The following is a 15,318-nucleotide window of genomic DNA, read 5'->3' on the forward strand; positions in this document are numbered from 1 at the left end:
TGGCTGGGCATGGTGGTGCATGCCTGTAGTCCCAGATACTTGGGAAGCGGAAGCAGGAGAATCGCTTGAGCCCAGGAGTTCGAGACTAGCCTGGGCAACATAGTGAGATCCTGGTCTCATAAAAAATAAATTCATGAATGTATCAAAACTCATCTAACTGTTTACTTAAAATATGTGTATGTTACTGCATGTAAATTATACCTCAGTGGAGTTGGTTAAAAAATAATAATAAAAGAAGGATGGAGTGTAAACTTTGGAAAAGGCTGTAGCTGTCTCTCCTAAAGCTAAAATCCACCAATTCAAGAAGGATCACAGTGGGGTCATGTGTATTAGCCCCAAACTGTCAGCAGTGCCCCTTTCCATCAGTATGAGAACCATAAATAAACGATTGTGTATTTACATAAGAGAGCATCACATAGCTATGAAGTAGAATCACTGACATATACAACAGACACGGCCCGAAGGATGCACACAGCATGACGTCAGACACTACCTGAAGTGTGCATGATCTATGACTCCCTTTACATAAGTTCAAAACCTGGCAACAGGGATCTACGGTGACGGAAGTCAAAATAGTGGTGATCACTGGTGCAGGGAGGTAACTTGACTTGGGGGAGCAGAAGGAGCCTTGGAGGTGCTGGGAAAGGTCCCCAGGTTGACCTAATGTATGGCTGCAAGGGTGTGTGGAAATGTAAACTTCCTTGAGCCGTAAACAGGGGCCCAGTGCCCTTTAGGATAACAAGGTGCATCTCAATAACAAAGAAAGACAGGAAAAGGGAGCAGCCCATGCTTCCCCAGTGCCATCCAGGGTCTAGATTCTGGGCCATCCCTGGCAGCGCCCCTCCCCACCAGCACTGCAGCTCTGTGCCTAGCCCTGGACATGGACAGAATGTGACAGAACAGGAGCCCACGCCCACAGCAGATAGGCTGGCAGAGGTGAAGGGGCTACCAGGGGCTGGAGGAAATAAAATTCAAGCTGAGCACAAGGCCGCCCTCCCAGGCAGGATAGATGGCATGCTCTCTGGGCACTCTGGACTAGAGAATGGGCACCAAACACAGGCCACACTGAAGAACAGCAGGCCCTTACCTGACTGAACAGTGGGAACCCTGCCAACTGCTCCCTAGCTGAGGGGACAGTGCTGGGGCCCAGCACAGCCTTGCAGCCATCTCCAGAGAGACCGCAGAAGCAGGCAGGAGCTGAGGGAATCATCTTGGACCAACCTGCCCTCCTCCCACTCGTCATTTTTAGAGTCAATGCCAGGCTACTAGAGGCAGGCGGCCCTGACTTCAAGTCCCTCTGGCTCTGCCTGAGCCTCAGCTTTCTCATCAGATAATTAGGGATGAGGTTCTCACAAGAATAAGAGAGCATATATAGGAAGCACGTAACCCAAGGCCCAATGTTCACCAAATGGGGAAACTGAGGCCCAGAGAGCAGACACACCACAATCCAGGTAGGCCAGGCACGGTGGCTCATGCCTGTAATCCTAGAACTTTGGGAGGTCAAGCTGGGAGGATTGCTCGATCGATTTCTTCCTCGTCCCCTGCTCTGGGGTCTTCAGAATGCAGCCCCTCCCACAGTTGCTCTTCGTCTTAGCCCAAACCACCTCATCTCTTCCACCTCCTCTGTCCACACAGCATGCTCCAGGCACACACCACTCCCCACAGCACTCTATGTTCAGGGTCTCTCTGTCCCAGAACCCCTATCATCTGAGGCTGGGAAAGGGTGACGGCATTTACCTATGGGGCAAGGGGGCTCCCCATGGTCACTCCTAGCTGCTGCTTTCGTCCTGCGGGACAGTCCCACAGCACAGGTCTGGTTAGCAAGTAACCCTAGTGGGATCATTGAGCTCCTTTAGCCCTAGTTTCTCCAGCTGTGAAATAAAACTCTCCATTCTGTCTACTCAGAGGGTGGGGACAATGGGTGTGAAAAGGTTTTCTAGGTGGCTACCTGGAAGGTTGAACATAGAGCAGAGGGCGATGCTGGCTGAGTCTGATTTTTATACCAACTGGACAGAATACAGTCTTCCTCTTTCTTCCTTGCCTCCTGGCTCAGCTGCCTCGGTCTACCCAGTGTGATCCTGACGTTTATGCCGTATGCTATCCTCTACAGGACCCCCACCACACAGAACACTCCTCCTGGTCTGGGGATGGCTTCTGTTTTGATCGAAACCATTGGTGCACCCCAGAGCCCCCCACTGCCACGCCCACCCCTTTGATGTGGTGAGCTCTTGGCAGCCTCACCCTCCGTGCCAGCTGCAATGCGGTCCCTCCAGGGAGTCATAAAAGCCTCTGATCTCCAGAGGCCCAGCCACTGCCCTTCCAGACAGTCTTTTTCTTCCCAGGACGGCCAGGTCTCTTTTCAAAACTGGTGGAAGTCCACGTGGGTCTTTATCATGCGAATGACCTTGGAGGTGACCCTTCCACACTCCCAAACACCTCAACAGTATTTGATTGACAGCCCACACCCTTTCTGGTGTCTGTTCTCTCCTTCTGATAAATGGCCCCTTCCTGACAACCCTCCCTGCACATCCTGCCATTCAGCCAACCATGGATTTTAATTTAGATAATACTGACAAGAGAAAAACAAACATGAAAGTCATCTGCAGTCACTGTCATCTCAGGAATCAACGTATTCCCTGCAGACAAACTTTTCGGTACATGCACAGTTTTTTTTTTTTTTTTTGAGACAGGGTCTCCCTCTGTCACCCAGGCTGGAGTCCAGTGGCACGATCTCGGCTCACTGCAACATCTGCCTTCTGGGTTCAGGCGATTCTCCTGCCTCGGCCTCCTGAGTAGCTGGGATTACAGGCATGCCACCACAGCCTGGCTAATTTTTTAATTTTTAGTAGAGATGGGGTTTCACCATATTGGTCAGGCTGGTCTCAAACTCCTGACCCTAGGTGATCCGCCCACCTCAGCCTCCCAAAGTGCTGGGATTACAGGCATGAACCATCATGCCCAGCCACAAATTGTTGTATACACCAAATTAGATCTATTATGATACATGTTTTTAATAATCCACTTTTTTCACCTAAAAGTGAATACTGTGAATTTTTGCTCATGTTCTTAAAAAAATTACATTCCAGAAGAATCATTAGTGACTGCACACGGTTAATGGTTGTGGTATAGTCTAGCTGTACCATAATTTATTACAGTCCTGCACATTTAACTTTTTCAAGTTTGGCCCGCATTATAAAACTTGCTGCTTGGAGTCTGATGGCTACTCTTGGGCACATCTGTAATCATGATTGCCTTAGAAAAATTTCCTAGCAACAGAATTGCTGGAGATGAGGTATGCACAACCTGAAGGCTTTTGAAAAACAAGCACTCATGTATCGAGCACCTACATGACTCACAATTTGTGCAAAATTGGTTAGGGGTAGCAGGCAGAGAAAGAACCAAAGCAAGAGAAATCGGCGTTCTGAGGGGGGTTCTCTGCACACACCAGACCCAGACACCATGGAAGTGCCACATGGGGAAGGGGCTTCCAAAGCACTGAGCCACCCTGAACGTCAGAGCTGGAAGGGACAGCACAGACTCTAATACAATTCTCTGTATTAGGAATGGGGAAACTGAGGCTCAGAGAGGTGCCACCCAGGAAGGGGGTGACCTCAGTACTGCAATCTTTCCAACACGGCTGTGTGCTTTGTTTGAAGTGAGCCCTGCTCTGGGAGAAGGGCCCAAAGTGGCAGGCCGAGCCTTGGTATTAAAGTGTAAACCATTTTCCCCCACCTCCCAAGCAGAGGTGGATGGGAGGGGGTGAGGAATGCTGAGGAGGCCTCCAGCCGGCCTCACACAGGTAACAGCAGCAGTAGTGACCCATCTGAGTCCCCATGGTGTGCCAGGTGCTGGTCCCAGGACTTTGGGTCTGTTATCACTGAATCCACACACAAAATGAGCGACAGGGGCACTGTGGTTTTGTTAGAGATGCTCGCTCTCATTTGCACAGAAAGGAGGTCATGCAAGTCTTTTTATTATTATTACGTGTCACTGCAACAGGGTATTGCAGTGGGGGAAAGAGACTGGACTCAACTCCCCACTTTTGCAAGTCTTAATCCAAGTGGAATCTCTTCTCTGGATTTCTAGAGCGGCGGGTGAGGGGGGCGGGAAGCTTCTTCTCCATAATGGCAGTGGTTCTCACACTTCAGCGTGTGCCCGATTCTCTTGGTGGGAAACGGGGGAAGTGTTCAAAATGCACATTCCAGGGCCCTACCCTGAGAGCTTGATGCTGTAGGTTTTGCACAGGGCCTCCAAGACCGAATTCTCTTTTTTAGAGACAGAGTCTTGCTCTGTCGCCCAGGCTGAAGTGCAGTGGTGTGATCATAGCTCACTACAGCCTCCAACTCCTGGACTCAAGTGATCCTCAAGCCTCAGCCTCCCAAGTAGCTAGGACTACAGGAGTGCATCATTACACCTGTCTAATTTGTATTGTTATTATTGTTTTTGTAGAGACAAGGTCTTGCTGTGTTGCCCAGGCTGGTCTTAAACTCCTGGCCTCAAGCCCTGCCCGCCTCAGCGTCTCAAGGTGCTGGAATTACAGGTGAGAGCCACCACGCGCAGCCGGAGCCTGCATTCTTAAAGGTCCCTGGATGACTACGACGCAGGCTGGTCCAAAGACCCGTCTCTGGGAAGCACTGAAGACAGTGTGGTTGATTTTCACATTGGGATCCTGACAAAGTAACCTGTACTAAAGTTAGCACAGTAGATATGAGGCTTACACCGAGAAAGGGTCGCCAATAAAGGGAGGTGACATCAGAATCCTATTAGGTACCGACACTCCCCCCATAAAGCCACAGATTTGTAATTCATTCATTCCTTTGCAGATTCCGGGACCTCACAACCGACCTTACGGCATTCGCCCAGTAGATGGCGCTAGCTCATTTTAAACCCCGTTTATAGACGGTGCCTGAAAGCTCAAGACAGAGGGAGTGGCAGATGCAGAGAAAGGGCAAGACAGAGCCCATTATGAGAGAGGACAGCCACAAACAGAAATGGCCAACACTAAGCAGCTGTCCCGAAATGACGCAGAGGAAACTTAAACCCTCTTGGGTGTAGTGTGTAATCTGGAGTGTTGCCCCGACTGCCACATTGGCTTTCAAAAATCCCTGCTGCCTCCCAAGCCTGGGTTCTGGCTGCCGCTCGGAGTTTGGGAGCTTAGATCTAGGACATCGCCATAACCAGTAATGACCACAAGATGGCGCTGCTGCACTCAGGGACAAGATGCCTGAGAAAATCTCAATCTCATAAAACCATCTAAAGACTCAAGAGTGTGGCTTAAAATAGGATCGTGGAGGGAGATGAGAGGCAGAAAGAGAACTGCTGATTAGACTTGCACCCTGTCTCTCAAGTTCACGTTTACGATATTAGTACTAATGCTGCTGCTGCTGCTGCCACTGGTGGCTGCTGTTTACTGAGGGGCTACGGAGTGCCAGGCACTGTGATAAGCACTTTCCGTGCATGGTTTCATTCAAAGTTCATCAAAGCCCTAGGAGGGGAGTTCTACGATGTCTCCACTTCTGAGAGGAAGCATTATGTGAGGAACTAGAGACTGAGACGTCTTGTGCTTTCTCAAAAGAAATGGGGACAGTGATCTAATTCTGAGCAGACTGACAATAGTGGGGCTTCTACGAATAAAAGGCTGAAACGGCCTAGACAACACAGTGAGAGCCCCCTCTCTACAAAAATGTAAAAAGCCAGCTGGGCGTGGTGGTGTGCACCTGCAGTCCCAACTACTCAGGAGGCTGAGGCGAGAGGTTTGTGCCAGGCACTGATCAAGGTGGTAAGGAAAGACAATTGAAGGAACTAGGGGAGGTCCTGAGGAGCCCACGATAAGCCATGCGGCCAACGGATCAGTGCTGTGGAGAAAATGAAGCGCACAGGAGTCTATAAGTGCCTGTAGGTGTGTTTGAGATGATTCCAAAAGTAAACTGGAGCTGGCATCCATGGCTCACAAGAGCCCATTATTAAATTTTCAGGAATTTTGTGAGTACGTTCTTGGATGGATCTATTACTGAGTTATTAAGCTAACAAATTATATAAACTTACAAATTATATAAACTTAAAATGAAATTATACTTAAAGGTAACAAATACTCGCAACTCATTACTTCCTAATTATTTTACATTTTACCATTTTCTGTGCCAAAGGTAAGCAAACTGTTGCTGGGAAGGGCCATTTAATGACTGTGTGAGCCGTAAGGGTTCAGTCAAAACTATTTGACTCAGCCATTGTAGCACAAAAGCATTGATAATATAGACTGAGCCTCTCTAATCTGAAAATCTTAAATGCTCCCTAATCCAAATGTCTGAAAGGCTCCAAAATCCAAAACTTCTTGAGTACCAACATGACACTCAAAGGAAATGCTCACTGGGGCATTTTGGATGTTGGATTTCTGGGTTAGGGATGCTCATCTGGTACTGCAAATATTCCCAAATCCAAAAGCATCTGAAACCTGAAACACTTCTGGTCTCAAACATTTCAGATAAGGGATATTCAACCCGTACTTGGATAAATGGTCACGACTGTGTTCCAATCAAATGTGATTCACAAAATCAGGTGCTGAGCTGGTTTGGTTCACGGGCTGCTGTTTGCCACCGTGGTTTATGCACAGGTATTTATGTCTATCGTATCTGTATGGTGGAAATGCTATGTACTTGTGTTAATCCTGCTATATAAGTCTTCCCTAGTTCCTTCAAAGGTGTCATTTTGGTAGCTTGCAATTGGCCGTGGTGGGGGTATTTATACCACCAAATCAGCAGAGGCTACAAACAGGGTTGCCCCTCAGCCCCCAACAGCTGGTTGTTAGACATTTGCCAGTACACCCCTGGCTAATGTGGTCTGTGAAGGCCTCTTCAGGGAGGTGACCTCTGAACAGAAACCTGAAACTGCACTTAGTCCTTCCAACCTGCAGAGGCCCATCCCACCCCCAACGGGCGACCTACAGAGTGCAGTTCAGAAATACATCGGAACAAAACAGTCTGGTTTACAGAGATGGCCAGACCCAACAAAACGCACATTTGTTTAAAACACAATATATTCCAGTGTCATCGCCCCATCACACACTAACCCAGGAGGAGCCTTGCCTCTCTGGAGCCAATAAGAAGGCACAGCTAAGAAGCCACTCATCATGACCTGAGGCCTGACTGCATTTACTACAGGCTGCTGAGTCCTGTCTGCCACCAAATAGAACCTGCAAGGCAAGGCCTGAGGGGTCACTTCCAAAGTCTGCTAAAGTTGGGGAGGGCTGGAGGAGAGGGACTTAGGAAGGCATCCCTGGTACAGTCAACTTCTTCGCCAACTCTTCAAACCCCAGTATAACTTCAAACTACTTACTTTGGAAAAGGCCATATTGGATGTTAAAACAGATTTGTGTGTTATTTGTAAGGTGATTTCATACACGGAATTTAAAGGTTTTCATTAACTCCTAGTAAAGTGGTACAGTCAAAAGAGTGGACGCAACTTGCAAATTTTAGTCGCGCTTTTGTAATAAGGGTCAGTCTGCTGGGTGAATTACACTATTCTTATAATACCCATTTCAGTCTTCACCCACCTAATTACTCTAATTAGGCCTCAGAATCCACCTCCTCTCCAATAAAATCCACACTCCAAGCAGTCTACTGAAGCTGGCAGCCCACAGAGACCTGACTGCCCACAGTTCAGTGCAAACACAGGCTTGAAAGCTTGCCCCAAAACAGTCCCTCCCCAAGAATTCTCCTGCCTTCTTTCTTCCCTAATCAACTTGGTGAGCTCTCTCTTTTCTTTTTATACATTTGAGGCTTATCTCTGAAATATTTCCTAAACAAAGAGAATAGCATCATCATCATGCCCGTTTAAGGATATCTTTTAAGTCCTCTTCACAAATAGTGAAATTTTCATCCTACTTCTAAATTCTCTCTCCTGCCACGGGAACACATTCCCCACATATTCCCTGGGTTCTTCCTCAAGGGACTTGGCTGGTAGCTTTGCAATAAATTTTCTACTTTCCCCAAGGAGCTTGTTCATATCCACATTCTCTTTCTGCAGGGCAGAATGTTCCACCAGAGAATGCCAAGTTGATTCTGTCTCCCTCAGAAAACTCCATTCCTCCTGACAACTGGTTCCCAATCCTGGCTGCACAGTGACAAGGAATGGGGACTATGAAAAGGTGTGCCAACCCTTGAATCTGACAAGGAAGATCAGTGATGTCAGAACAGTATTGTTTGGATATCAGCATGTATATTCACCCATGGGGTTCTGAAACAGAAATGCATAAGGAGCTTTGACAAGGACCCACTGCCTGGCCCCATCTTCAGAGATTCCAATAGGTCCGGGGTGTGCACAGGCACTGGCATCTTTAAAATCTCCCTATGTGAATTCAACATGCAACCAGGATTGAATGGAGAACTTCTGCTCGAAGGCAGTGCACATAAATCCTTCAGGTGATAATGAGGAAGAATGTGAATCAGCAAGTCAGGAAAAGTTTGGGACTTAGGGGAGGGCCAGTGGCTCCTCCTTCGGCCAGGCCAGCTTTCTTCTGACAAGGACTTGTTTTCACTTAACTGTCCAGATCGGCAGATGGGCACAAAGTATATGCTGTCACCATCACAGTAACAGACCCAAACAGAGTCACAAGGAGTGGGGACTATGAAAAAGTGTGCCAACCCTTGAATCTGACAAGGAAGATCAGTGATGTCAGAACAGCATTGTTTGGATATCAGCATGTATATCCACCCATGGGGTTCTGAAACAGAAGTGTTCTTCAATGTACTGTCAATACCAGTATTACCAACTCAGACCATTCTAGCTTTCCTATCATGGCACATTAAGTGACTTAAACTCCAAATAATTTCCAAGGAAGATTGATCTGTTACCTAAAAGAAGACCAAAGTAGGAATTTTAATACACAGTACATCATGCGATCATTCCTCTGGTTATCACAAAAAAGTAAAATATTTAACTGCCTCTGTGACAGCTGTGGTAGAATGGGACACACTACTGGCCAGGCGTGGTGGCTCACGCCTGTAATCCCAACACTTTGGGAGACACAGGCAGGCAGATCACTTGAGGTCAGGAGTTCAAGACCAGCCTGGTCAACATGGTGAAACCCTGTCTCTACTAAAAACACACAAAAAATTAGCCGGGCCTGGTGGCGCATGCCTGTAATTCCAGCTACTCGGGAGGTTGAGGCAGGAGAATCGCTGGAACCTGAAAGAGATTGCAATGAGCCGACATCACACCTCCTTACTCCAACTGGGGTGACACAGCGAGACTCCATCTCAAAAGAAAAGAAAAAAGAATGGGACACACTACTCCTTAGTCAACAGTGTTAGGTTCATGTTTAGAGATGACGGAATGAAGCAGCGGGGGACAACTTCTGGTTGGAGCGGCCTGGAGGCTGGAGCAGCTGAGCTTTAACAAGCATCAGAGGTTGGAAATACTTGGCTAGATCAAGAAGCCACACAGCATCATAATGCCACTGGCACGTCTCCCAGAACAGGGTAAGTGTGTGAGGTTTTCTAAAGCAATTGTAATGGCGGTAGAGGCTTGATCAAGAAACAGAGATGTGCCCGGGTATAGCCTTTCCTCAAAGAAATCTTACCACAGCAAAAACTTAGTGTTGTAGAGACCCAATTCCAGCCTTCTCATAACCCAAAACCCTTCCCTCAAAGAAATCCAGGAAAAGGAACCATAAAAATGTAATTTTAATGATACAGAAATAGTATATGTACATTTCTTTCCACAGCAGCACTTCATTCATCTCTAAAAAATTTAACAAAATTAAGGCTAAATCAGAGCGAGCTGATAGGAAGGGGTATTCTATGTGGTGGTCTTCTTAAAGAATGTTCTCATAAATATAGGATGTTCTGCAGACAAAAAAATAAAAATAAAACATGCTGAACGAGATACCAGAAATGGGAAATGCAGTAGAAAATGAGCCCCTTTCTACCAATCTACTGAGAGTCCCAACTCCCCTGGGAAGTTTCAGATGGGGTGTGAGTTCTTTTAATGAATGTTTATGATCTGATGCTAAGACTTTCTAAAATTAAAATTCCACAGTACTAGGCCATTGTATAAACTAAAACCAAGGGTAGTTGAGTCTCCAATATAATCCCTCTAGAATTTTTTAAGTTAAAGTGGACAGTATTTAAAAGTACTAATTATATCTGAAGCTGTGGTGCTTGAAAGGACAGTCCCTCCATTCGTGGCCCTTCTCCCTAACCCATGTTATAAAAATAAATGAAGACTTTAAAACGCAGTGAAATAAAAATGCCATCACTGCCAAGGCAAAGGGCCAGGAAATCAAATGCTGAGTAACCCGGCTACAGAGACTGCTGAATGCTACGATCAGGGAGGAGGAAGACCTTCCTTTCCCACTTTTTCATTATCCTTGACCACACTTGCTGGTTAATGTGTTACCACTGCATCCTGACTCAAGAGAAAACCTTCAGCTGCTCCAGGATTTAGAATAAGATGAACAGTCTTTCTCCCCTCCTCCCATCTCTTCTCCCCAAAGAGGTCTGAAGGGGAACGGAGAAGTGCAATGCGAACTCCCTGCAGGAAGCCTCAGTCTCAAACCCCAGTCTCTGTCAAGAGAGGCAATCCCCTGACACCCGCAGAATCCTGGCCTTCATAAGGCCCCATGCACATCTGCTTTAAGGGGTTTACATTCCTTCTTCCTCCACCTCCTCTTTTGCATGTGAGTTTTCATTTTAGCATCCCTTTCTCCTCCCCGACTCCTCACCTCCCTTGGGGAACTCAAATGTTATCTTCATTAATGGAGAATTGCACCAACCCCTAGAGAAAGGAGTATTATTTTAAATTACAGGCCTTATAGCCTACCTGCTTTAAAAAGACCTCTTACTTTATGACAAGGATTTGTCATCCCAGAGAAAAATCTTCCCATATAACTTTTAAATTTTCATTATAAAGTAGCAAATGGTAAGAAATAATGTAATTTTTTCTTTAACTTTGCCTAAGAAGTTTGTTTTCATTTCTTTGGCTCCTAGAATCTCAATTTCCTCTAAATAAATAAAAGGGAAAGAAAATATTCCGGTAAATAACATCAAATATCCTCTTAAGTCTTACTTGTATTTAAAGACTACTAACACCTCTAGGAAACAGCAGGTTGAGGTACATAGACTAAAATGCATTTCTTACACAAATTAGTATGTAAACACAGAGAAACAGTATGATAAACATCCAAGTACCCACATTTATGTAGAATAATACAGTAACGTTACATGACCACAAAATCACAAAAAGTGAAGGAAGCTTTGAGATCTTCCAGTTAGCAGATTTCACACCTGGCTGGTCACGAGATTCCCCTGGGGATTCCCTCACAGATTTCCTAGGCCTCTTCCTGAACAGTCGGATTCAGCAGGCATGGCCTAGGACCCAGGAATTTGTATTTTTTTCCCATAAAATTCAGTAGTCTAACCCTCTCATTATGCAGAGGAGGAAACTAAAGCTCAAGAGGTCAAGCTGTTGTCTAAGTGTACAGAGTAAGTGACAGAAACAGGGCTAGAATGCAGATCTCTCGTCCCTACTCTGCCACTTTTTCCATCACAGCACACCACCTCCCAAAGCTTCCCCTAGACCTGTCACCCTTACCCTTCAGCTAAGTAGCCTTTAATAAATATTCTGTCGTTAAAACTAGGTAGGGCAGGGACACACCTCATATTCCCTCTGATACAATCCTAGGCACCTAGTAAGTGTCCGATAAATACTTCTTGGTTGGCAGTTACTCAGCGAACGCCTAATACTTTATCCTCTATTCACATCTCAGTCTACAATCATCCAAGCAGATGCAAAATTATCTGGCCAGATAATCTGCAAGATCCAGCTATAGAGGGTAGTGAATCCTGAATCTATGAAGATGCCGTGTTCAAACAAGCAGGAATTTGGGTGACAACACAGTTCTATAAGATTAATGGAATCTTAATCTTCCGTACTGTGTCTCCCCCTTGTTCTCAAAATCTGTGAAAAAAAAATAATAATAAAGGAATCCTAGGGATAGGAAGAACCTGGCCATTTATCTACAGCATTTGGCAAACAGAAATTTTAAAAACCGTAAATTATTCTAAGGAGAAAATCCTTAGCAACAGTAACAACATATTTAGTTGATTTTTGTTGCTGTTTTTCCTAGTTTTCAACGTGTTTTCCTAGTCTTATAGAACATTCTTCTGTGGAGGGAGTCAAACTCCTTTATAAAGCTGACAGTGAGGGATGGGACACATTTAGCCTCTCTATATATGATAACATTGCTCTCCTTCCCCACTCTCTCCCTCTCCACCACATACATACATACACACACACACACACACACACACACACACACGTATTTGTTTGGAGGTGAGGAACATGACATATTTTCTACTCGTAATCATGAATGATGAACCATGTTATAAATGAGATAATTCAATTATATTGTCATCTTGATTGTAGATAAGGAATAAAAGATAACCAAAACCTTTAAAAAGCCAACAGGAAAATATTAAAGAAAACTTAAGGCTAAAAATTAAATAACCAGCAGGCACATCAGCCCCCACGCCATGCAGCCCAGCCCCAACTATGTCCCTCTTGACAAACCAGGCTGTGCTGAAGCACGGAACAGTAGGGGCTACCCAGAGGGAGCCAGGACAGACAGGTGCAGGGGAAATCTTGCTGCTGCCTCATGACACTCAGAAGCAGGGAAGGATGCAGCCTCCCCAGGAACCACCAGAGCTGGCCCTGGCATCCCTTAATGAGCACTCCCTCCGCAAGTAACGTTAAAAAGATATCAAGCTCCACCTGAAGAAGACGTCGCCAGAAATCATTTATGGATGAGGCTCTCCCATTTAAGACAGTCTCCACACCTGAGTTTTGAAACCAGGTGTCCATCCAAACAGGTCTTCTTCAAGTTCTCTACCATGACAGCCTGGGTAGCAGAGCTTCCTCAATTTGTATTTTGTTTTAATTTCTACAGGAAAGGAACTGTCTCCTCTCTCCTTTTTTTTTTTTTTCCAACTGTTAAATCCAGTCTTAGCTAGATTGTCAGCCCTCAGTATCCGCAGGGGTTTGGCTCCAGGATCCCTGCAGATACCAACATCTGAAGATGCTCAATTCCCTGATATAAAATGGTACAGAATTTGCATATAACTGACACACATCCTCCTGTATATTTTAATTAAATCATCTCTAGATTACTTAGAGTACCTAATAAATGTAAATGCTACATAAAGAGTTCTTGTATTGTTCAGAGAATAATGACAAGAAAAAAGTCTGTACATGTTCAATACGGATGCAACCATCCTTTTTTTTAAAAAAAATCATATTTTCCATTTGCAGTTGGTTGAATCCATGGATGAGAAACCTGCAGATACTGAGGGCTGGCTCCATTCAGATTCCTAATCATTCCTCCAGGTAATCAATTTTTTAAAATCACATTGACAAGCTCATTCACCCATTTCTTCATTCAACACATATTTATTACAGGGTGATTGGACTTCTAGGTGGTCAGAGCTAGAAAAGGCCCTTACACATCTTGTACCCCACACCCTTCGTTTTACCCAAGGGGGATGGAGGCAGGGTTAGCCCTAAACCCAGAGTCCCTCAGCCTCACCCCGATCTAATAATCATCTCACCACCCCAACCAAGCACTTAGCAGTATAAAACCTTGTGCAAAATATATGTATTTTTCACTTCAAAAATGAAAATATTACAAGATGAGTTTTTGTACCTTACTGTAATTTATAAAGCTAGTAAATATTAGCAAAATGGAATGATAAAACCAAAGAGTAAAAGTGCCTTTAAAAAAGTAATTGCAGGGTTTGTAAAGATTCTTTCCACTTTTTGTCACATTAAATATTTTATAAAGTCATATGCCATATACATATGATGACTTTTCTGCCTTTCTGCACAGTTAGAAAGTCATTCGGGAAAGACAATGATACCACGAAACAACACTCAGAGAATGCACATTCCACAGCACTGATATGTATAATCTATGGCCCCAGTCTACAATATCCACTGTGGCCTAAACACACACTACGGCTGTTATTAAACAAAACATCCCATTTCTACTTACTTTAATCAGAAGGAGGATGAAGCTACTGCTAACATTTCGATGACATATCTGATTCTATCAAGTGAAACTACACTGAATTTAATGGGAGTACTGGCTGACAGATCAAACTTAAGTTCTACACAGTCTTGTCTAAAATAATAGAGGTTTAAATATCCATCTCTTCCAGGAAATTGTAATAATTCTATATGCCAAATTCATTTTCTTATGGACTGTATGTTTGTATAGGACTATTTACTTATCACTCCAATTCTTTCATCAATTTACTTTGCCCCATTCCATAAAATATTAATAGTTAAAAGCCTTAAAATACCTGTTAGCTGACAGTAACTACTATGAATGAAGAGCTTCAACTGTTAAATACCCTAATCCTCCAGGAAAATCACTTCAAAAATGGACATTTGGGGACAGAATCACTCATTTATCTCAAAACCAGAACAAATAGAAAACAACACCATTAAGGGAATTTAAGTATTTTTCTGACCCCTATTGCAGAACACAGAAAAACTGAGCAGATTGTAGACATGCAAGATCAGCAGTATATAGAAAGGATTAACAAATCAAACTCAGTACATCTTCAATAACTGGATTGAGAGTAGACTCTTAATAAAACCAAATTATTTCTTCCTCAAGGCAACCATTAGCTACAAAAGAAAAATGATTTCATATCCTTGGTCCATAAAGAAGACACATTTATTTACATTCTCAATGGACTAAAAGAGGCTTTAAACTTTCACAATTAAAATTGTATGCTTCCAAAAATATCATATGATCAATGCACTTAACTTAAAGCTTCAGGTATTAATAACTTCATTTAGACTTCTTAAAAAACCAACACAAACATACTTTCTAGAGTGCAAAATGCTTCTTATTAAATACTTCAGGAACACAAAAGCAATTTGTTTTTAAACAGAGGCATCCTTTTCTGAAGGATCATCACCACAAAGACATCCATTGCCGGCAATGGACGTGAACAGAACTGCCAGCTTGAATAAGATGCAACGTTAGGACTCTGCCTTCAGTTTCTTCGCCTTTCCCGATGACCCCAGTTATTTGTACAAACTCATTGTTGGACTCTGGTACATGCACATATACGCATCACAAAGCAGTCTTCGTGCACAGCCTTGGATTCTTCTGGAGTCCAAGGAATGCAGGTCTTCCAGAGACATCTTCAAGTACTCTCCTACTTCTGGGCATGGGGTGACTTGAGGAATGTTGAAGCCGTTCTGACCACCTATGGCACAGAGGAAGAACTCTTTATAGGGCAGTCAAGTTCT

At 44.5% G+C, this 15,318-nt stretch overlaps 1 protein-coding gene and 1 long non-coding RNA gene across 4 annotated transcripts in view; both read right to left on the reverse strand.

Annotated features, from left to right (window-relative positions):
* Positions 1-3,950: 3,950 nt before the first annotated feature.
* On the reverse strand, positions 3,951-4,907 carry LOC105739368. The gene is made up of 2 exons (XR_001115289.1): positions 4,772-4,907; positions 3,951-4,163 (listed from the first exon to the last, which is right to left on the reverse strand). It is a non-coding gene; the product is annotated as an uncharacterized LOC105739368 (long non-coding RNA).
* Positions 4,908-9,661: 4,754 nt separating this feature from the next.
* CYLD (CYLD lysine 63 deubiquitinase) overlaps positions 9,662-15,318 on the reverse strand; it is a 59,559-nt gene continuing 53,902 nt past the window's right edge. For all 3 annotated transcript variants that reach the window (XM_003263044.4, XM_030797221.1, XM_030797213.1), the window contains exon 18: positions 9,662-15,275. In XM_003263044.4, coding sequence (XP_003263092.1) covers positions 15,091-15,275 — 185 coding nt within the window. In that variant the 3' untranslated portion in view covers positions 9,662-15,090. The remainder of the gene's footprint in view (positions 15,276-15,318) is intronic.

Source organism: Nomascus leucogenys, chromosome 2, assembly GCF_006542625.1.
Source record: "Nomascus leucogenys isolate Asia chromosome 2, Asia_NLE_v1, whole genome shotgun sequence".
Classification (NCBI taxonomy): domain Eukaryota; kingdom Metazoa; phylum Chordata; class Mammalia; order Primates; family Hylobatidae; genus Nomascus; species Nomascus leucogenys.